The sequence below is a fragment of the Leptonotus elevatus genome, chromosome 6 (assembly GCF_054856555.1).
Source record: "Leptonotus elevatus isolate MCC_2025b chromosome 6, RoL_Lele_1.0, whole genome shotgun sequence".
Lineage (NCBI taxonomy): Eukaryota > Metazoa > Chordata > Actinopteri > Syngnathiformes > Syngnathidae > Leptonotus > Leptonotus elevatus.
Window position 1 is genome coordinate 6,295,481 of NC_141244.1, and position 22,231 is coordinate 6,317,711.

At 37.0% G+C, this 22,231-nt stretch overlaps 4 protein-coding genes and 1 pseudogene across 4 annotated transcripts; all 5 read left to right on the plus strand.

The window, feature by feature from the left end:
- Positions 1 to 1,016: 1,016 nt before the first annotated feature.
- On the plus strand, positions 1,017 to 7,141 carry LOC147171877 (uncharacterized). The gene is made up of 7 exons (XM_086077815.1): positions 1,017 to 1,212; positions 1,293 to 1,361; positions 1,442 to 1,539; positions 2,230 to 2,358; positions 6,476 to 6,740; positions 6,810 to 6,881; positions 6,960 to 7,141. Exons 1-7 carry the CDS (start codon positions 1,123 to 1,125, stop codon positions 7,068 to 7,070), a joined length of 834 nt encoding a protein of 277 aa, XP_085933941.1. The 5' UTR covers positions 1,017 to 1,122; the 3' UTR covers positions 7,071 to 7,141.
- Positions 2,680 to 4,420, plus strand: LOC147171878 (hepcidin-like). Its single transcript, XM_086078233.1, has 5 exons — positions 2,680 to 2,837; positions 2,914 to 3,075; positions 3,161 to 3,217; positions 4,090 to 4,155; positions 4,244 to 4,420. Exons 2-5 carry the CDS (start codon positions 2,983 to 2,985, stop codon positions 4,352 to 4,354), a joined length of 327 nt encoding a protein of 108 aa, XP_085934359.1. The 5' UTR covers positions 2,680 to 2,837; positions 2,914 to 2,982; the 3' UTR covers positions 4,355 to 4,420.
- A 148-nt stretch (positions 7,142 to 7,289) lies between the features above and the next one.
- On the plus strand, positions 7,290 to 9,723 carry LOC147171879 (hepcidin-like). The gene is made up of 3 exons (XM_086078234.1): positions 7,290 to 9,162; positions 9,247 to 9,324; positions 9,419 to 9,723. Exons 1-3 carry the CDS (start codon positions 9,076 to 9,078, stop codon positions 9,512 to 9,514), a joined length of 261 nt encoding a protein of 86 aa, XP_085934360.1. The 5' UTR covers positions 7,290 to 9,075; the 3' UTR covers positions 9,515 to 9,723.
- Positions 9,724 to 12,380: 2,657 nt separating this feature from the next.
- LOC147171880 (hepcidin pseudogene) lies at positions 12,381 to 12,549 on the plus strand (annotated as a pseudogene).
- A 4,093-nt stretch (positions 12,550 to 16,642) lies between these two features.
- On the plus strand, positions 16,643 to 17,181 carry LOC147171881 (hepcidin-like). The gene is made up of 3 exons (XM_086078284.1): positions 16,643 to 16,779; positions 16,864 to 16,941; positions 17,036 to 17,181. Exons 1-3 carry the CDS (start codon positions 16,693 to 16,695, stop codon positions 17,129 to 17,131), a joined length of 261 nt encoding a protein of 86 aa, XP_085934410.1. The 5' UTR covers positions 16,643 to 16,692; the 3' UTR covers positions 17,132 to 17,181.
- Positions 17,182 to 22,231: the final 5,050 nt, after the last annotated feature.

Consider the following 22,231-nt stretch of genomic DNA (forward strand, 5'->3'; position numbering starts at 1 on the left):
AGACCCAAAAACAAAGAGCTGACAGCAATCATCAATAAAGCCTGTGCTTCCAGGACCTCCAGGCAATGCCACGGCGCATCAAGGCAGGGATTAAAGCAAAGGGATTCCATCTACTGAAGATTGACATTCGTTTTGAAAATACCATCCATCCATCCAATCCATTTTTTTTTCATGCAAAAGACTGGGAAGCATGCATGGTGATTTCTTCACATTATTAAAAAAAAAAATTACATCCTGTTTTCATGGGTTTTATGAGTGTGTGTGTAAGTGAGCTTTTGTTCATGTTTACTTCCTCAAAGATGTGATTCTTTCAATCCCAGTACACAAAAACCAAAGCTACTCAGACTGCAATACAGAGGAACTGCCAGAGCCGAGAAACCGGTCACGTAAACCATTGAGGAAACCTCTGTTGTCAGTACAAGATCACATACTTTTGGTAGGGGTGGTAGGGGTCGGTTGAATGATTCAGTGAACGAATCTTTTGAACGGTTCTTTTTAATGGACTGATTCTAATGATTCAGTTAACTTAAAAGAACTGTCAAGCCCATCACTAGGCAGCTCCAATTGGGGCAACATTGCACATTTTTTTCGCGTTCACCTCGATCATTTGTCTCCATATAAAATACAGAGAGTTGCATTTTTTTTTATTGTTTTAAATGTATATGAATGAAAAAGAAGAGTGGGGGGTGTACTCGGGGTGTTACGACACTTCCCGCTTATGGTCGGACAGTTCCTGCCCACTGTACCAGGTATGATCGGGCTGCAAGATTTAATGTATGTATATAAAGTCAAATATGTCCTTGTTTTCCCTCCGAATAACCATTAACCACAATCCAATTCCCAGAGGCACAAAACATAATTGCTTTACATCTGTGCCAAAGGCAGCACAGAAATCCAAAAAAGTCCCTTTTCACCAGTTGAGGATGGACGCAAAGTCCATTCGAGAAACAAGTAAATATTGCCAGGTATGATGAAAGAGCCCCCTTGACAACTATATATATACACACAGTGTATATATATATATATAGCAGTCTTTGCTACTTGTGACAGGATTAACTCAACAGAGCTAAAGAAACAGAACACAATTGCAATTGGCAAACACCACATACTTTCTGGAAGAGGATGAAGACCTTCAGTTTTTCTGTGGCAGTGATCATCATGCTTGCCTTCATTTTTATTCAGGAGAGTTGCACCTTCTCTAATGATAGTAGGGTAAGGACATGAAATAGATTCCTTGTTAGATCTAACTCTTTATCAAATACATCCTTTCATACTTGATATTTAAATCACAGGATCCTGACCAGCATATGATAAACGTAAGAGATGACGCAGCTGCTGAGATCCAAGCGGACCAATCAGCGGTATAGTACAGTATTTTGATTCATCAAGTAAGATGAGTGATAATTCAAAACAGTGTTTAAAACTTGTGTTGTTCATACAGGTGGCAGGCATCAACAGGCAGAAACGCCACAGTGGACCTTGCCGCGTTTGCTGTAACTGCTGTGGTGATGCGTCTTTCTGCGGCCTCTGCTGCCAGTGGTGATTCTTGGAAACATCTGCATTGTCACATCACAAATATTAATCTGTGAATTTGTATTCTTCCTGTAAGCAAATGCTAAAAACTTATGAAATGTCTATTTGCACAATACACACCATTAAACAGTAAAGAGTGTCAACATATTGTTTGAGTGGGCAATTGAAACGCTCAAATGACATACATTCATTTCTTAATCTCTCATTAGGAAAATTTCTTAGATGTGGATGGAAGAACAGACAATTGTCACATCAATGTGGCTGATTTCATAATGTTAATTGATTAGACTAAGATGTCCACATTGCAACTCAACTTTATTTAGAGAACACTTTTAAAACAACCATAGCTGCATCCAAAGTGTTGCACATAAAGAAAAATCAAATCAATATCACACAGTTTTTTTGTTTTGGTTTACAGTATATCTTTTTAATTTTAACTAAATTTTATGAATTATTATGAAATGACTGTTTCAATGACTAAAAGATGCTGACATATTTCAGAGAATGAAAACTTAGGAAAAACTATTTTATTGTACATTTTATTTTACATTTAGAACCGATATAAAAAAATTGCGATTAATCATGAGTTACTATTGATGTCATGCCAAAAAGCTAGATGTTAATGCTAACAAGAATGCTAGTGTAGAGCCCCTCTTTCTGTCCTTCAGCAAGCTATGTATTATCTTGTTATGAAAGCATGAGTGCACCAACTGCCGTAATTAGTAGCAACCCAGCTCAGCTCAGCTCAGCTCTGCGATGTTGGTGGAGGAAACGCAGAGGTGGCAAATCCACTGGACCTGGATTTGGCCCCTCTAGGTTCCCTTTGTATGTGCATTGAAAATAAGTCTTAACTTGGTAATTTCACAGCCAATTTTTCATGAAGCTGTCAATGTCAGAAGCGTGTGCTATCAATACAGAAAATGCATCCATGAGATTTTGGGTGTGTTTTTTTGTGTGACATCCGTGAACATAGAATGCAACAACACTTTACCGCTATGAGCTTTAACATCCGGGTGAATCATACCTCCCTTTTTTGCATACCTTTGATTCCCAGAAAGCATTGCCTAGCGCAATTTATTTAATTAATTAAGCTATAAGGATGATAATTCTTGTAATTTTTGTAAATGTAATATTTAATGTTGAAACATAACACACATGAAACCTTACGATTACATGACACTTAATGAGCCAGCCAGTCGGTAGGCAGTTAAAACTGGATTTGTGCCATAGATAACGCAGCAACCCCAAAAAATCCCTTCTCTTGTTCCAGTCACCAGTTGAGGAGGGTCACATCCGAGAAGCAGGTAAATATTGCCAGACATGATGAAATAGTCCACTTTTTAACCATATTTATACAGCAGACTTTGCTACTTCTGACAGGATTAACTCAACTGAGCTAAAGAAACTGAGCACAATCGCAATTGACAAACATCACATATTGTCTGGATCATGATGAAGACCTTCAGTTTGTCTGTAGCAGTGGCCATCATGCTTGCCTTCCTTTTTATTCAGGGGGCTTGCACTTTCTCCAATGATAACAGGGTAAGACATGAAATAAACTAACAACCAAGTAAATAACCAACTCTTCTTCTAAAACATATTTTCATACTGGATATTTGAATCATAGGATCCTGTCCAGCATATGATGGAAGCAAGAGATGACATCCCAGCTGACCAATGGACGGTACAGTACAGTATTTTGATTCATCAAGCAGGTCAAGTGTTTTATATATATATTGTTAAGTAATATGCTTTCAAATGAAAATGCGTTTTTCTTTAAAATCAGCAAAATCTTTCGAAGCTGCATTTAATGCTTATCTCTTTTTTCATTTTTTGTTATTCTTTGTAATATTTCATTCCCCTATTTTTTAATCCGTGCTGGGATAAATTAATACACAAAATTCTTGTTTACTCCTGAGCATACACATGCATGATGACAAAGTAGTCAGAAAAAGTACTACTATTACTACTACTACTACTACTACTTTCAAAACGACTTTAAAAATGATTTCAAAATATCAGCCAGCATGAAATAACATGGGCAATAAATGTGAGTGACTCAAAACTGCTTGTTTTGCTGTAAACACCAGTCAGGTGGAAATGCAAAGTCCATTGTAAAAACTGAATCTGCCAGCGATGAGGAAATACAAAACTTTGAACGTCAGTATTTGTTGCACTCACGCTACACAAGAGCTACTCTAAAATACTGAGCCAGAATTTTTTTTTTAAGAACTTAGAATTTAAAAACAAAACAAAAGACATTCAACTCAAAATGTCAAATATAGCGGTTTAGATTTTAGGAACACAACTTCAAGCTATTAATACCTTATTTTAAATATATTTAAAATAAAAATGAATCTGCCTCATATTGCACTTAACGTTGTGTTCCTAAATGCTAAACGGCCATATTAGAATTTTAAGAACAGAACATTTTCAATTGATTTAATTATTAAAACCCACACAAGCTCTCATTCAACTTCACATTTGCAGTGGTCCTTTTGCTCACTTAAGCTGTTTTGTCAGAACATTTTGAACAAATCAGCATTTCTTAAATAGGAACAGGATGCGCTAGGAGCAAGAGATGAAGTTTTGAAAACATCTGAGATGCAATCACAACCAAAGGTAGGTTGAGATACAGGAAATTTCAAAGGCTGAAATTGAACGAGTATTGTTAAACCACCATGCTAATTTCAGTTATTTTGTCACACAGATGGACTCTGATGCGAGACTCAAACATGTCAGCAATGAGAATAGCTGCCGCTGGTGCTGTGGCTGCTGTGGTCGGCCATCTACATGGTGTGGTCTCTGCTGTGACTGGTGATTCCAGGAATATGTAATTCTCTACTGTCATCTGTCTGTACTATCACAATAAACCAATATATAACAATTGTTCTTCATCAATGATTTTTCACCACTAAAAAATTGATTGTTGTGTTGCATCACAGTCTATCTAATCCCCTCTACATTCACCTATTTGCCTCATTAGGATTGTGGTGGTGCTGGAGCCAGTCACTGACTTTATTTTTCAGATCAACAAAAACAACAAAAACGATAAATAGTACTTTGTCTTCATTTATTTTGTAAAATGTTTTGCCCATTAAAAAAATCAACTCAAAATGTCTAGTATGGCCATTTAGGATTAAGGAACAAAACTTTAAAAAAAAAAGTTCAATTGGAGGCAGATACATTCTTATTTCATACATGGTCCATGTGTAAAATAACAAAATATTAATGGCTTGAAGTTGTGTTCCTGATATCTAAACTGCTATTTTTGACATTTTGAGTTGATTTTTTATAATTGGCAAAGGTGTTTCATAAAAGAAATGAAGACAAAGTTCTCTCTCTCTCTCTCTCTCTCTCTCTCTCTCTCTCTCTCTCTGTTTAAATAATGAAAAGACCTCAAAGTGCAATCTATGGCACATTCCCTTTAAACATGGAGAGTGAATTACAAAGTAGCCAGTTGGTCCAGAATATTGAAAATAAATTAAAAAAGGAAGGCAGGTAACAGCTGTCACTCATTACTATTGCCAGCCCTTTTTTTGCATTTTGCACTTCAGGGCCACCGTACCAGCAAGGCAAGCGGTTCTCATGCTAACAGCTTGCTGCTAGCCACTAACGTCAGAGATTTGTATTGTACCAAACAATGACGGTGTCGGTACCAGATGTAATTGAGCTGCCAGATTGCATCGGGGTCGCCGAACGAACACGTCACCCGACAGGATTGGCTGGAAATTATTATCCAGTGGATGTCAAACATTGGAAAGAAAATATTAAAGATGTAATTTAAATAACAAAATGTATGGACTGAAATTGTAAAAACGTAAATAAATCTAAGAAGATAAAAGAAAGATATATTGAATAAATAATAAAATAGATTGAATAAATGATAAATACACAAATGAATTGCCTGAGATGTGACAAATATTGTCAGTTTAGATTGCTAATGTGTTCTTATTATCGTTAAGACTGTTTTGTGATGTGTTGTGATTTGTGAACAGCTAAAAAAGAAACCAAACCGAAGTGAACACATCTGAATCACACATTTCGTCAGCGCTGCTGTACTGACATCATCGACAAGCGCAAAGGCACTTCAATCAATTTTATTATTTCTTCCATTTTGAAGTATCCTGCTTTAATATTCTTAGATGTATTTACATTTTTACAATTTCAGTCCATACATTTTGTTATTTAAATGACAACTTTATTATTTTCTTTACAATGTTTTGACGTCAACCGGATATAACTTTGTTGAACAATTGTAAACGGATCATTTCCAGCCAATCCTGTAGCGTGACGTCATCGGTAGGCGACCCCAATACAATCCGGCAGCGCAATCACATCTGGTACCGACAACGGTGTAATTAATTCGCGGTTTCTTAGCGTCCTAAATTAGCGATTAAATATACTTTTGGGATGGCATTATGATAGTGGTAGAAAATATGGAATTTCAATAAAAACTTCGCTAATGTAAGCCAAAACGTCAAAAGGGAAGTCAAGCTAGCAGTCACGCCACCACCCAGGCTGAGGTCAAAGTAGAAGCCCCCTAAAGGTATTTGCAATTTTGCATTGGCGTTAATGTATTATTTGGAATGCTTTATTTAGAATTTTGCCTTAGTGTAGGCGGCGTGTTGAGTAGGTTCCAGCTTCCTTGTCATGTCTGAAATGCCAGTGTTGGGAGAAGAGTCAGAAAAAAAATCCTTTATCATTATTTTAATGAATAATTTCACCCCAAATTGCCAAAATGCTCTCATACATGTGACTTACATGATCCACAAGGGTTTTCAACTTCCTTAATCCGCGGATTGTGCGCAATCCAAACCGTGGGGCCTGATCAATGGATGCCGGTTACTCATATTGTACATTGTGGGATGTGCATATGCTGTGTAAAAAAGCATTAAAAAAAATTAAACAAAACAAAAAAACGCTTTCAAACATCAATCAGGTGGAAATGCAAAGTCCACTGTAAAAACAAAGACACGCTGCCAGCGATTAGGAAATACTTAACTATAAATGCCAGTATTTGTTGCACACACTACACAGGAGCTCTAAAGAGCCGAGACAGAGAACATTTTAAGGATTTAAAATTTGCTGTTTATTTAACAATTAAAACAACACAAGCTCGAAAGATGAAGACATTCAATTTTGCAGTTGCAGTTGTGTTTTTGCTCACCTTCATTTTAATACAGCAGAGCCGTGCCTGCCCACCAGTAAGAGCATGATTTTAACAATATTCCTTATCAGAATATTCTTAACAAATCTGCATTTCACAAAAAAAGGAACAGAATGGACTAGGAGCAGGAGATTATGACGTTTTGAAAACATTTGAGATGCAATCAGAACAACCAAAGGTAGGTTGAAATACAGGAAAGTGAAAGACTCAAATGGTATGAGTGATATTGCTTATTTTCCGTTATTTTGCCACGTAGATGGACTATGATGCCAGACACAGACACGTGAGAAGTGAGAGACGCTGCCGCTGGTGCTGTGGCTGCTGTGGTCGGCCATCTACATGGTGTGGTCTCTGCTGTGACTGGTGATTCCGGGAATCACCGTTATCTGGCAATAACAACAATAAAACCAATATATAGAAATCGTTCTTCACCAATCACCACTGAGAAATGTATTGTTTTTGTTCACTATTGAACTCTTGGTATAGATTTGTTGCTAAATCAAAATCAAGCATCAAATCAAATTTGTAGTGCACAAAAGAAGCTCTCAAACTGCCCAATGTTCTATGATAGGCCCTGCTTTGTTTCCTACTTTACCAAATGAAAACATTCATTGGTCTAATTACTATTGCCTCCAAATGGATTCTTATTTTGTTGATATGTCTCTTTAGTGATGCACTTCATGTGAAATGTTTGGGGTTACAAACACAACCTTAACATGGCCACTTGCATGGCCACTATTTGTACAGAGAAACATTATCATACAGGGTTTGAAGGAGATAATCAAAACATGAGGCTACTTGCAGGCCTGGATGTTGTTTCTGAGAGGCCAAATTACTGGATAATCACTAGGAATATTTCATATGGTGGCTTTAGTAGCAATTAGCCTGTCATACATGTGGTCATTTGTTAAAAATAAAGTTGGTAGGGACCCAACGTGAGGTAGGAAAGAGAGGACAGACACATAAATTGAAGTGCAAACAAGGACAGATGGATCAGTGACCAAGACCGGGTGAGACTGGTTGATGGCTGTGTGTTTGCTCTGGATTTGTTTGGGGCGAGTATTGATAGAAATGAAACACACCATGGAAACACAAGCCAAAACAAATATGGCAAGAGAAGTCAGGACCTGAGACAAAATCACATAATCCCTTGAAAACTTTATAGCGCTGCTATGTTCATATTTACAAAACATGCAAGTTTGAGTGTAACTTCATCTGAATGTTGTGTTCTGTTAAATAGCTGTTCTTCTGCTCTGGGAAGTAGCCATGTGATTGACTGGCCGCCTATGTAGGGCCCAGTGTTGGGAAAGTTCATTTTCTACGCGAACTAGTTCAAAGTTCAGTTCACAAATTTGAAAATAAACCCGTTTTCTAAACTAAATTAAATGGTCTAAAAATGAACTAGTTCATAGTTCTTCTTCTTCTTCTTCTTTAAAAAAAAAAAAACTTAAAACATAACTTTAAATATAACTTAAAAGGACAATTAGAAATTAAATTATTGGATACTACTGTACACTAAAATAAATAATGAATGACTTGACAATTTTAAAATAAAAGAACAAAAAGACAGTTATTGTGCATGTTGGCCTTTAAGGGCAGTGTGGTACCGTGCATGCATGGAGTACAATTAGATGGAAGAAGGTCGCATTTGAGCTCATGAACAATTTGAACATCTACGAGCAATTTCTGTTGTCATGACAGAAGCTGCAACACAAACAAATAAATGAAAATCTTTGTCTTGGGAGACAATGAAAAAAGAAAAATCGAGGCTACCCGGATAAAGGACAGTCAGGGATCAACATTGGGCCAGCTTTCACTCGCTAGCATGAGCTCAAAGAAGACGCTATGTGGGAAATGTGGTCTTCCTACAGGCAAAACACTACTGCTCTCGTCAATATATCGCTGCCATCATCAACGAAAACTGAAAGTTCTTAGAGCTGTTCAATAAAATATAGCTGTCACGTGTGGCTGAAAAAGGAAACGGCACACTCCCTTCTCACGTGGACTTGATATCACTCGAAATTTGAACTTAATCTATTGAGTATGAAGGACTTTTATGAGACTTATTTGTAATGATTGAAATGGTGTGGTTTTGTGAACATGACTTCAGTGGGGAGGGAGTTTGGGGAACTCACAAACACAAAATAGCGAATGTCATGAGATGAGAAATTCCCAGTGTACTTCCCATCATCACTCAGCGAAAGATGCAATCAATTCTTGGATGCAGGGTCAGTACATTGACACATTGATGAAGCAACATAGACTGAAATGAGTATAAATCGCAGTACATTTGAGCACACTCTTCAGACTCTGTCAACAAGATCAGGAGAAATCCAATTGTTTTGCCCAAAAACATCTTGAAGCAGTCAAAGATGAAGACGCTCAGTGTTGCGCTTGCAGTGGCCATTATGCTGGCCTTTATTTGTCTTCAGGAGAACTCAGCCAGCCCAGTCGGTGGAGTGAGTATCCATGTGACTGACCTTTTGAACACAATCGTTTCGATGTTGAGATTTCAACTGTGAACGCACTTAATTCATTAACAGACACAAGTGCTGGATGAGGTGTTGGATGAAGACAGTCCAGTTACCGCTTTGGATGAGACCTCTGAGGAATCCTGGAAGGTCTGTGAACTAACTTGGAGGGATGTTTCTCCCAGGTTCGAGATGATGCTGGAGTGGAACGTCTTGATCATGTCTGTTCCATTTGGTCACACAGATGCCGTACAGCAACAGACACAAGCGTGGCCTCAAATGTCGCTTCTGCTGTGGATGCTGCAAACCCGGAGTCTGTGGAGTGTGTTGCAGGTTCTGAGCGATCTTGCGCCAACAACGATGCACTTGTAATTCATATTTGATTTTTGCTTAGCCATTTTCTTAATGTGAAATACATTTTTGTTGCATTATCTATATTGAAATCATAAGTTGTGCCATGACAATGATCATATTTTGTGTTGTGTTTGGCTTTAGTAGTTTAAATGTTTAAGTGTATTGGAATATTAAATTATCTTTATGGGAAAACTGTTTGGGAATTGTGTGATTTCATTTATTAGGTTCACGGTCTTTAGCTATGTCAGTAATAAAGTATAATAATGTAAATATTTCTGCAGTCAACTGAAAATATCTTGAAAGATGAACAGATATTTCATCTTTTATTCCCAGGTATTTACACACTAGGTGTGTTTCCATAATAATAATAATAATAATCCATAAAAATAAGATTTGCGGAAAATGCAAGTTTGCGCAAAAGCAAACAGGAAATGGAAAATACTGCAAAAAAGTTTTTACGCTCTCATGAGATGGTTTTTGAGACGTGTCGAAAAGTATTTTGAAAAGACTCAGATTTTTCATGTATTTTTTTCTATCTTAATTGATGAGACTTATCTTTACAATACAAACATGTATTTTGTTCTTTGGAACACTTATTAAATCCAATCAAATGTCACTATTTGTTTAAAAATTGCAATTACACTTTGCTTTTTTTTTTTTTAACTCCCCTCGCCCCCCTTTCTTCCTCTCTGGCTCTCTCACTCTTCCTTTTTTCTCCCCTTATGTTATTGTTTTTTTTGTCAGTAGTGCTACTTTCCTTATTTTAGCACTGAAGACATTAGTCTTATTGTTTACAATATGTGCAAAGTATTGATCGTATTTCTATTAGATTTTTTACTTGTTGCTCTACGTGCCTTCAATTGCCCCCCAGTGGCAAATAAAAGTTTTTTGTTTTTTCATTGAATTGATATTTGACATTAAACAGCATACAGTGTGCCTTGGTAATTTGACTAGCAATTGTGACAGCAATGACATCAGGTCTGTTATAGCTAAAATTGCCATAAATCACACTGGATACAGCAATACACTCATTATGATGGTCCATAAATACGTAAAACAAAGTATAGTTATAGCCATAGCAGGCAGTGGAGTGTGTAAAAACTTGATGAACATAACAGTTTCAATGTTTAGATTTTTACTGAGAACTTGCTGAATTCATGAACAGACACAAGAACAAAAGGAGGTGATATACAGTCACAATTCAGTTCAGGTCAGTGAAAACTTTGAGGAGTCCTGGAAGGTCTGTGAATTACGAATGTTTAATTTTGTAATCATTTTATTATTGTATTGATTTTATGTTTTGTACTTTTTAAAAGTAACTCAAGAAGACAAGGGGGGGAAACAACAGTGATTTCAAATATTGCACAATAACATTACTTTTTTCAATAGATGAGATGACCGTTGTTGCACCTTTTGCCACTAACTAATGTTGATTAACACATATGCATTGCATGTTTTTATTTTTTCATTGTCATAGCCATCCATCCATGCAACCATACATCCACTCAAGTTTTAGTTTGAAGTGATGATAAAAAAAAGATATCATAATGATCAAAAATGTATGGTGCATTGTCATTCATTCGAAGGGTAAATTTACTGTTATGCAATATACAGTTGCTTACCAATTACTGTAACTCATTGGATATGTACACAAACAGTACCGGTGCCACCATGATTACAGAAATACTATAACACTAATAAAAATACTAATACATTTGTATATATATTTTTTATATACATTGAATATTTGCTGTTATTTTGAATATCTTTTTTTTTTGGTACGTTTTAGTTCAGAATAGATAAAGTGGCCTATGATTATCATGATAATTGGCTTTGAGTTGAAAATATTTTTATTGGGAAAATGACACCTCTCTCAATAATAACAAATACTTCACTGTCATAAGAAATTCCCACTGCAGTTCCCATCGTCACACAGAAAAATATACAGTTCTTTCCTGGATGCAGGGTCACTATGTTGAACCTGTGATGAAGCAACACAGGGCAAAGTGAGGGAGCAGCAGTTAATTTTGGATAGGAAGGTAAAAAAGAACATATTATGACACTATCAGTAAAAATAGTTTTTCACATTTCACAACTTAATGAGCTGAAATATACTTCTAATGCAGTTCTTCAATACTAACACAATTTTGAAACATTTATAAAACCATAGTTGCTTTAGAATTAGGCAATTGATTAAAAAAATAATATATATATATATATATATATATATATATATATATATATATATATATATATATATATATATATATATATATACTCTTATAATGATTACAGGTGTAATCAAAGTAATAACCTACACAGACTTTATTTCTTTTGATCATCCAAGTCTTTACATACAGAATGTAATGTATTCAATCTAACATACTGAGACATGCAACATCGGTCCACAGTAGTGTGTCAACATGGCTTCATCATATCTGTTTCTATAAAATGAGTGTCCTGTCAAGTTTGTGAAGCAGCAAGTGTGTTAAATGATTGCTGCTTTTTCCTATTTAGATTAACTTGCTGATGATTAGCAATCATATCACCTTTAGATAAGAAAATGCTCATGACTGTATTGTGTTATTGGGAAATTAAGAAAAATCACATGCAGTTTCCAAACAGAAGGAACATTCCATTGTCATGAGGTGAGAAATTTCCCGTTACTTCCCATCACACAGACAAGGATGCAGACCTTTTACTGAATGCAGGGTCAGTATACATTGAGCCTGTGATGAAGCAACGCGGGTTGAAGTATAAATAGCAGTACATTCTAGCATGCCTCAGAAACAATCAAATGTATCAGGAGAAATCCATTTGATTTGCTCAAGAACAACCTGAAACAGTCTAAGATGAAGATGCTCAGTGTTGCACTTGCAGTGGCCATTATGCTGGCTGTCATTTTTCTTGTATTTGTTCATACAGATGCCGTACAGAAACAGACACAAGCGTGGCTTCAAGTGTCATTTCTGCTGTGGATGCTGCCAACCTGGTGTTTGTGGAGTGTGCTGCAAGTTCTGAGCAGTCTTGCACCAGAAAATAGGAAATAAAATACAATAAAAAAAATCATGCATCATTTTGGCTCACTTCATTTTGGCTTCATGAGATGGCAAATATCTAATTTTGAAATCATTAACAATTATTTTTGTATGAATTGCATATTGTTTTGTTTATTGAATAATATATTTAATTACTTAAAGAATCAAAACATGATAGAGAAAGGATAAAGTAGCATGTTTTTTTTTTTTACTGGAGGAATGCTTCAATGCATAAAACAGCAATATAAATATTTTTAAAAATTGCAATATAAATATAAAAATAATGTAAAGAAAGCCTTTGTTTCCAAACGTGGAGAGTGAAAAAAATACTGTGTTGTTGTATTTATGCTTGTAAATCTGTCCATATATTATTAAGTCTGTTACTTTTTTGTTCATGGAGAATTTAGAATAACTCAAAATATAATTAAGACAGGATCTATCTATCTATCTATCTATCTATCTATCTATCTATCTATCTATCTATCTATCTATCTATCTATCTATCTATCTATCTATCTATCTATCTATCTATCTATCTATCCATCCATCCATCCATCCATCCATCCATCCATCCATCCATCCATCCATCCATCCATCCATCCATCCATCTATCTATCTATCTATGATTAGATGGATTTAAAGGGAATAAGTCTCGCCGGCTTGCATTGGAGAGCTCCAGCAATGGACGACTATCTTGTACACTGTCACCTCGACTTATTGTCGAGTAACTCAAGTCGCAAGTTGTGGTGACAGTGGACCAGATAGTTCTCCCTTGCAAGCCGGCAAGACTTCCTTGTTCGCCGACCTGCACAGTCGACCATTGAAAGGCAGTTTGCAATGGCGGAGTCCAAACCAAGACACGCTTAGGACCTCCCCTTCATTTGAATAGCATTTCGTCCTGGCAGTATGAACCAAAACTGCCAAAATTAAAAATAAATTAATGACTAAATAAATAAATAAATGACTAAATAAATAAATCAATAAATAACTGACTAAAAGTGAAAATAAAAATGAATATTAAAAATATCATTCAAAAATTGAATACAAATGTATGAATTTATGTACAGGTATACTGTATATATTTTGTTGTTTTTATTTCCATTTATATACATTTTTTGGGATTACATTTTTTTGAATTATATATTTTTTATGTTCGTTTTTATTTTCACTTTTAGTCATTTATTTATTTTTATTTTGGCAGTTTTGGTCCTCCATAACTGGAAACCAGTTCAGGCTGTATGTAGTCTGCCATTAGCCCAAAATCAAATGGGATAGGCGCCAGCACCCCTTGACCCTGAACAGATAAGCAGTGTTGAAAACTGATGGATAATTTTTTTTCTTTTTTATTATTATTATTATTATTACACTATTGTGCCAACTCAAAACACGATTAGGAACAGAAAGGATTGAGGCTGCGTGAGAAATAGGAAAATGCTCAGTAAAATTCAAACAAGTTTCATAGTAATAGAGAGTGTAGGTTTTGCACAATACTGCTAATTAACAAACAAGCTAACAAATCTCAATAAAAACATTATGTCATAGTTTGAAACCTTAATACTTGGTTGGCAGTAGTCACATACCCAAACGTATAAACTATTATTTAAAAAAAAAAAGACCTATCCCAACCATCTAAGTTGGAAATATAATGTAGTTTTTCAAGACTAACAACCTTTTGAAACATACAGTCTTATTTATAAAACTACACTGATACAACAGTTAGTAACATTTGTCCAAAAATTTGCTTCTTCGCCAACAGGTTGAGTTGTAAATTCCAACTCCGACCACAAATTCGCTTTACGCTGCTTCACGACAACCAGTTGTCCTCTTTTGACTTTTTGTTTTTCTACCAATACCGGGATCATACGGAAAAAGAGGCCTGGAAAATGGTGAGGGAGGAAGTGGGAATATCTGATAATTTTCTTCTTTACAGTTTCCCTCCTCTTCTCCGTATACGTGACACAAATTGATTTTTTTTGCGTTTGGTTCGTACACGACTCCTGTGATCAAAGTCGCGTGAGCAATGTGACATGAATGTTCACTTTGCGCCAGGTGTGAACACAGCATAAGACTTAACTCGTACATGCAGCTTAGGTATGTTTTGATGTGACCTCGTCATCCTAGAATATTTTTGTGCAATGCAACCTCAATTTAATGGACCCCAGATTAAACAAACCGAAAATAGTGTCCACTCCACTCAAAACTCTCCTTCTAAAGTAGCTGCTTGAGTCTGTTTGTTCCAAAATTTGACGCAATTCCATTTGCACTGTGGCGCCATCAACAGGCAGAGACAAGTCACGTTTCCAGGTTGCGCTACTCTTGTCATAGATAAACAGACTTATAGTGGAATAGAGCAGGCTAAAACACACATCAGTATGGTAGTCATGTTGGCATGTAGACTGTCCCATCAAAGGTTTTGGAAGGCATGGACATTAGCTTAGCATCGCCATAAGCAAAAGAGCGTGTTGTATCTACCGATTTATATGCATAGTTGTTTTTAACTCAGGCCCTCAAACATGCTAGTTTAGGTACAGTACACAGTTGTTGTTTTTTGTAAAACAACTCTTATCTATGGCATCTAATCAAAATAGAGGTGAAAAAGGTATGCGCTAACATTGTGGTTCATAAACGCAACCACATCCACGTCATTATCCGACTCCGAAGCACCAACTAGGTTTGGATACATTTTAAATCATTTCAAACAGTTTTCAGCTTTTTAAAAATATTCATTTATAATAATTTTGTACTCTACTGGGCGATTTTAGGCTAAGAAAAAGTACAAAATAATAACTTTGTGCTGTATTGTTTTTGTTTTTTGTTTTTTTAAGCCCACGAATAAAAGGACTTCGATATAATGGACAATTGGTTCTAATGGACGAGGTCCCCCAATTATTCCATTAAATTGACAGTTCTATATATCTATGTATCTTTATTTTATAATAGTGTACTATAGAAAAATATTTTTTTATATAGTACACTATTAAATATTTTTTTACGAAAAATGGGGTGTTTTGGAGAGAGCTTCATTTCAATAGGTAAAGTGACCTTTAGTCACTTCATATGGTTGGAATTAATCACTCTCACAAGTCAAGGCACCACTATAGTTAAAACACTTTGGCACCATCAAATGCACACAAAAAACATTTATTTGTATTATCTGTATTTTTTAAATGATCTTAGTTATGAAATAAAAGTCATTATCAGTATTCTATTCACCCACTTTCTTTTGCCTGTCGTAATGTTTTAATAGAGCAAATTCAGCAATGCAACATTGGTGCAGATTAGTGTATCAACATCAAATCATGGTTTCTGTGATTGACAACATCATCATCAAATAGCCAACGACTCAAACCTGTAGAGCAGCAAAGTGTTTAGTCAAGGAGATAGTATAGACCAGTCATTTCTGATATTGCACAACAATGTTTGTATTTTTTTTTCACTCGCAGTGTGCACATTACCCTTGTTTTGCTTTTCTATAATTTTAGTTTTTGTCTTTTTATTATTCCTGTCCTTGATATACTGTATACTGTATTTTATAAAAAGGGGGATCACACTAAAATGTCAGTTTGAAAATATGAAGTCAAAATATTGTAATAATTCAAAGATGATGGCACTATATTGCTGTTAACTATTCATATATATATACAAGCAGTGCTACAGTAATAAACTAAAATAAAAACCAAGCTTTCTACAGTATATATATTTAATATTTTTTACTCAATTGCATATCAAAGAATGAATGGGATAGAATGAATGGATTACTACTACTTTTTAGGTTAAGATGTTGGTCCGTGTTTATGATAAAGACCTTAAGTTACTTTAATGAATTGTATTTGTAATGATTGAAATAGTGTAGTTTTGCGAACATGGCTTCAGTATGAGGAACTCACAAACACACAAAATAGCGAATGTCATGAGATGAGAAATTCCCAGTGTACTTCCCATCATCACTCAGCGAAAGATGCAATCAATTCTTGGATGCAGGGTCAGTACATTGACACATTGATGAAGCAACATAGACTGAAATGAGTATAAAGAGCAGTACATTTGAGCACACTCTTCAGACTCTGTCAACAAGATCAGGAGAAATCCAATTGTTTTGCCCAAAAACATCTTGAAGCAGTCAAAGATGAAGACGCTCAGTGTTGCGCTTGCAGTGGCCATTATGCTGGCCTTTATTTGTCTTCAGGAGAACTCAGCCAGCCCAGTCGGTGGAGTGAGTATCCATGTGACTGACCTTTTGAACACAATCGTTTCGATGTTGAGATTTCAACTGTGAACGCACTTAATTCATTAACAGACACAAGTGCTGGATGAGGTGTTAGATGAAGACAGTCCAGTTACCGCTTTGGATGAGACCTCTGAGGAATCCTGGAAGGTCTGTGAACTAACTTGGAGGGATGTTTCTCCCAGGTTCGAGATGATGCTGGAGTGGAACGTCTTGATCATGTCTGTTCCATTTGGTCACACAGATGCCGTACAGCAACAGACACAAGCGTGGCCTCAAATGTCGCTTCTGCTGTGGATGCTGCAAACCCGGAGTCTGTGGAGTGTGTTGCAGGTTCTGAGCGGTCTTGCGCCAACAACGATGCACTTGTAATTCAAATTTGATTTTTGCTTAACCATTTTCCTAATGTGAAATACATTTTTGTTGCATTATCTATATTGGATTCATAAGATGTGCCATGACAATGATCATATTTTGTGTTTGGCTTTTAGCAGTTTAAATGTTTAAGTGTATAGAAATATTAAATCATCTTTATGGGAAAACTGTTTGGGAATTGTGTGATTTCATTTATTAGGTTCACAGTCTTTAGCTATGTCAATAGTAAAGTATAATCATGTAAACATTTCTGCAGTCAACTGACAAAATAGAACAGATCAACATTTCATTTTTTATTCCCAGGTATTTATACACTGTAGCTCAGGGGTGCCCAAGTCTGGTCCTTGAGAACTCCTATCCAGCCAGTTTTAAATCTCTCCCTCCCTCACACCTAAATAAAATGATCAGCTCATCAGCATGCAAGACCTGCTGAAAATATCACAGGGGTCAGTAACCTCCCTAAACAAAAAAACTGAAAGAGGCTGATTAAGTCTACGTTTATAAAAGGCAATAACCCGAATATTGGCAATATTCGGGTTTTGAAAAGCCATGTAAACACGCGCAATAACCTGAATATGTTCTCGTTCGGGTTTCTAACAACGCGAATAAGCCCCTTGGGTTACCCCTTTCATAACCGGAAAACTGGTTCATATAAATGCAATCGGAATACCTCGAATCAAAGGGGCATTGCTTTTTGTTGTGCGCATGTTCACAACCTCTTCTTCGTCTCCTTTTCCTCTTCTTCGCTTATTTGCACTCGCAAGGAATCTTGGTCTTTGTAGTAGCGACTTGTATGGCCAGCGCCATCCCGAACAGTGCCTGCATGTAAACTTAGTCACAGATAGTCAAAGCAAAGGATTCACAACTAAATATTACGGTTTGTGTGTACAAAAACTGACACAGAGTTGATTGCTCATGCCTAAATGCGAAAGCTGATCTTATATTTGGGCACATCCAGGAGCATGTCTGTCAAAACTGCCACACAGTTGAGTTTGTGCGCTCTAAGATGAGTGTATACAAATTGTGTAGATTCCTTTAGTGCATGGGCCTCCAATCTTATTAATTTGTGGGTCGCATACAGAAAAATGGAAGGATCCAAGGTGCCACTTGAAAATTCTTCAACTTTAATTTATTAAACATACTAAAATCTATCAATCAAGCAATTGTGTATTGTTTATGTTTTTGGTTTAAATGCTGTTCGGTTAATGTTGATTAGGCAAATGGTTAAGGAATCTTCAAGATTTTGGGGCATTCAAGGGCCCTGTTTGTCACTAAACTAGTTCCACCTCTTTATTGAATCCTAGCAAACCGTTTTTTAAATAAATAAAAATAAAAAACACTACAGTAGGTAAACCCATTTATTAGTAATACTGGCACTTATTTTTGTGACACCATTTCTTTACTTCTTGCCTTGTGGGCTGTGTTAAGGCCTAGATACTCCAATCCGACGTCGGTCAAATGTGAAAAATGATGTAAATACACACCGTACCGACGATTATGTACCCTGTAATTCCCCTCCGTACCATCGGCGGTGCTAGTCATTATTCCTAAAGACAACTGCCAACCTCTTTACGGGGGCAGGATATAAAAACGTAAACAACTGATACCAGTGTTGACAGCGGCGCCGGGGTAAACGCTGCGGCCAGCTGGTGAAGCGAAAACGGGCGCTGGAACAAGCTTCGTCCCCTTCTCGTTCCCAAACGCATGGATGTACTCCGTTGCAGCGTGTCCTGGACCCTGTCGACTCCTGGCTGCTACCGATCGTCGGTTCACCCGAAAAGCAGCCCTCTGCGTTTTGGTCGCGGTGCCGACCTCCAGCTTCTGAAGTAGCTTCTTCGAAACCGCCGGATGGAAGGGCCATACACCCCTGCTGCTCCCACAAGGATTGCACTGTTAAATGCGCAGTCATTGACAAACAAAACGTTTATTTTGAGGCAAGTTGTTTCCTTTACAACAACTTGGATTTCCTCTGCCTGACGGAGACCTGAATTGTCGCTGGTGAGTCCACACTGCTATGATTGTATTACTACCGCCCCAAGGACGTCGGGCCGAGGTGAAAAAATAATAATTTAAATGTAAACAATGTCTATTTTTCGATCACAGCCTTGAAGCCACCTTCATTGAAGTCGACCAAACTGTCACTGTGCTGTGCTGTGTCACTTACCGACTTTACAAATCTTCTTGCCGAAATCATGCTGAAATATGATCATATCCTCTTTATGGGGGACTTTAATATTCATGTGTGCTGTCCTGAAAAAACATAAAGTTGAGTTGAGTACTGTTTCACTTGCTCTTCTTGCCCTGTGCGCTGATTCGCTAGCTAACAGCCAATCACAGTGATCAAATGCCCTTGACGCCCGACGCCGATTCAACATGTCGAATTTGCTGGAAACAGCCCCCGCGACGTATTCCAACTCGATCCGTCTTCACGACAATAATTTATACACTGATCGGCACATGCCGTCGGCCCAACGCTGTCCGACTCCCGACGTCGGATTGGTGTATCTAGGCCCTTAAATGTCTTTTTTTTTATATACCGCGGGCTGCTGAAAAATGAATGGTGGGCTAGAAATGGCCCCCAGGGCAGTATTTTGGACACCTCTGCTTTAGTGTGTGTTGTTATTTATAAAACCTGAGACGAATTACAATGGCTGATTTTGCATCTTTAAACACAGTGTCAGAAAGACTGGTGCAGCCGACACAGCTGTGCATAAAAAGTATCTAAGGCAGGGATCTCCAATTAATATTTGGAATGGTCCAATTGCAAAGGTTTTCTCAGGGCAAAGGTTCGATGTCCAAATGCCAATTTATTTGTCTTTTGTAAAGCCGATCTGTCAAATAAATAAAGAAAGAAAGAAAGAAAGAAAGAAAGAAAGAAAGAAAGAAAGAAAGAAAGAAAGAAAGAAAGAAAGAAAGAAAGAAAGAAAGAAAGAAAGAAAGAAAGAAAGAAAGAAAGAAATACCACATACGCTTACCAAATATATTGATTGGTGGTTTTGCAAAAAATATGTTTTGCTTTCCATGAAAATACTAATGCCGGTATGTATCTGTACAATAAATGAAACTTACATGACACACAATGCATGAACATGAATAAATGTATTCCAAAAACACAGAAATACCTTGTTTTTGCATTTTTTTTAAAGACACATTTGAACCCTTAACAGTTCAATCAAAAGAAAACCAATAACTTAAATATCGAGTAAACTGGCGTAAGCATCTCAGGCCAATAATCCAATCCAATTATATTTCATTGTAAAAATATGTTTGCAAACATCTTTGGGTGAATGCCATGAATCCTGTGCAACGTGTGGCACAACTTCAAGGCGGGTTCGAGCCAATGTTGGTAATTTAGCAGAAGAGTAGAGGCAAGCCTATCTGGAGAGTATTGGCTGTGCCACTGTGGGAGTGGTCACAGCCAACTTCAATAGTGGCCAATCAAAGTGCTTCCTTTCATACACTTTAAATTTGTCACACCAGTCATATATTAGACATGGCAGAAGCACATCTGCGCCATGAAGTGAGCTCTTGGAACCACCCCACCACGCCTGATTGCTCGTGTGTGTGTGTGTGTGTGGGTGTGTGTGTGCGTGCGTGTTTTCTTTAGTTAACTGTGATCATAATCTCAATGCAAGATATGCAAATTGGCTGAAAAGTGCTAAACAAATAAAGCTTACTTATTTACTCCTTCCAATGTGTCTGTCGCACATAACTCTGTCAGTCATCAATAAGGGGCCCAGCTATAAAACAAATATATATTCAAATCTCATTTTAGTCAACCTCACTAAGTAACTTCAAATCGAATCTTGCTTGCTTGACAAGTCAAATCCAATAAACGTCACACACAACTCCTCAATCACACATACAGTGTATGTAACACACTATATATTTTTTACTTTCTTTTGATATTCCTAAAAAAAAAATGTTTTATTATTGTATTGTGTTTTGTCTGAATTTAGATGTTGATGTATAGCAGCAGCAAAAAGGTCAATCGTGGTTCAAGTAGTTAAGATTGCCACCTGCCACCATAGAGATGCCTGTTCAAGACCATCCCTGGACATGTGGCTGTGTTGTCCTTGAGCAAGAAAGACACTGATAGCCCCAACTGCTCCAATTGGTGCCACTAACTTCACTTTATGGGCCAAATGTAGGGGTCAAATTCTTATTTCTTTGTTAGTGGTTATGTCATTATATAATTTTGTTGTCAATGTGCAAATACAAAAAATACTCAGGAAATGAAAGAAATCTCTAGATTGCATTATTGTAATTATTAGGTGTGCAAAGGAAAGAAGGAAATATCCAATCACAATTTTTGTTGTTGAAATTCCCACTCCAAAGATCACATCAGAATGCTGGAGAGTTTGAGATGTGTGTTGCAAACGTAAACTTTAAAGTAATGCTGACACCCATGAGTCAACAGCTTCCCAGTGAATATAATCTATAAATACCAGTTGACCTTGCACAGACTTTGTCATCTCACAGAGCATAACTCATCAGACTCTGAAGGAACTATAATTGATTAATATATGAAAATACTGCGATTGGCTGGCAACCAGTTCAGGGTGTACCCCGCCTACTGCCCGAAGCCAGCTGGGATAGGCTCCAACACCCCCCCCCCCCCGACCCTTGTGAGGACTAGCGGTTAAGAAAATGGATGGATGGATGATTGAAAATAAACTAAATACATTTTTATTGTGAGCATTGAGGTTTGGAAAGTGTGGAAGGGACCATGACCAGTGACAGCCCATGAAGAAGTAGAAAATGCGGTCTTGTCTTTGGAATACTGTGAGATCATTTCAAAAGGTTCACCCTGGAGTGATCACCAGCAAGACACGTATAGACAAACAACCATTCAAATTCACATTTACTCCTACGGCCTTTTTGTTTTGCCTAACATGCTTGCTTTAGGAATTTGAAGGAAGGTGGAGTATCCAGACAAAAGCCACGTAAGTACAAGGAGATGGAAGTTCGGAACCTGATCATTATTACCCTGCCAGTTACTGTAAGTGGTGCTTTCTGCTACCTGCCCGTCATTGCTGGAGTTTTGGTTCTTGCGCAAGTTGCA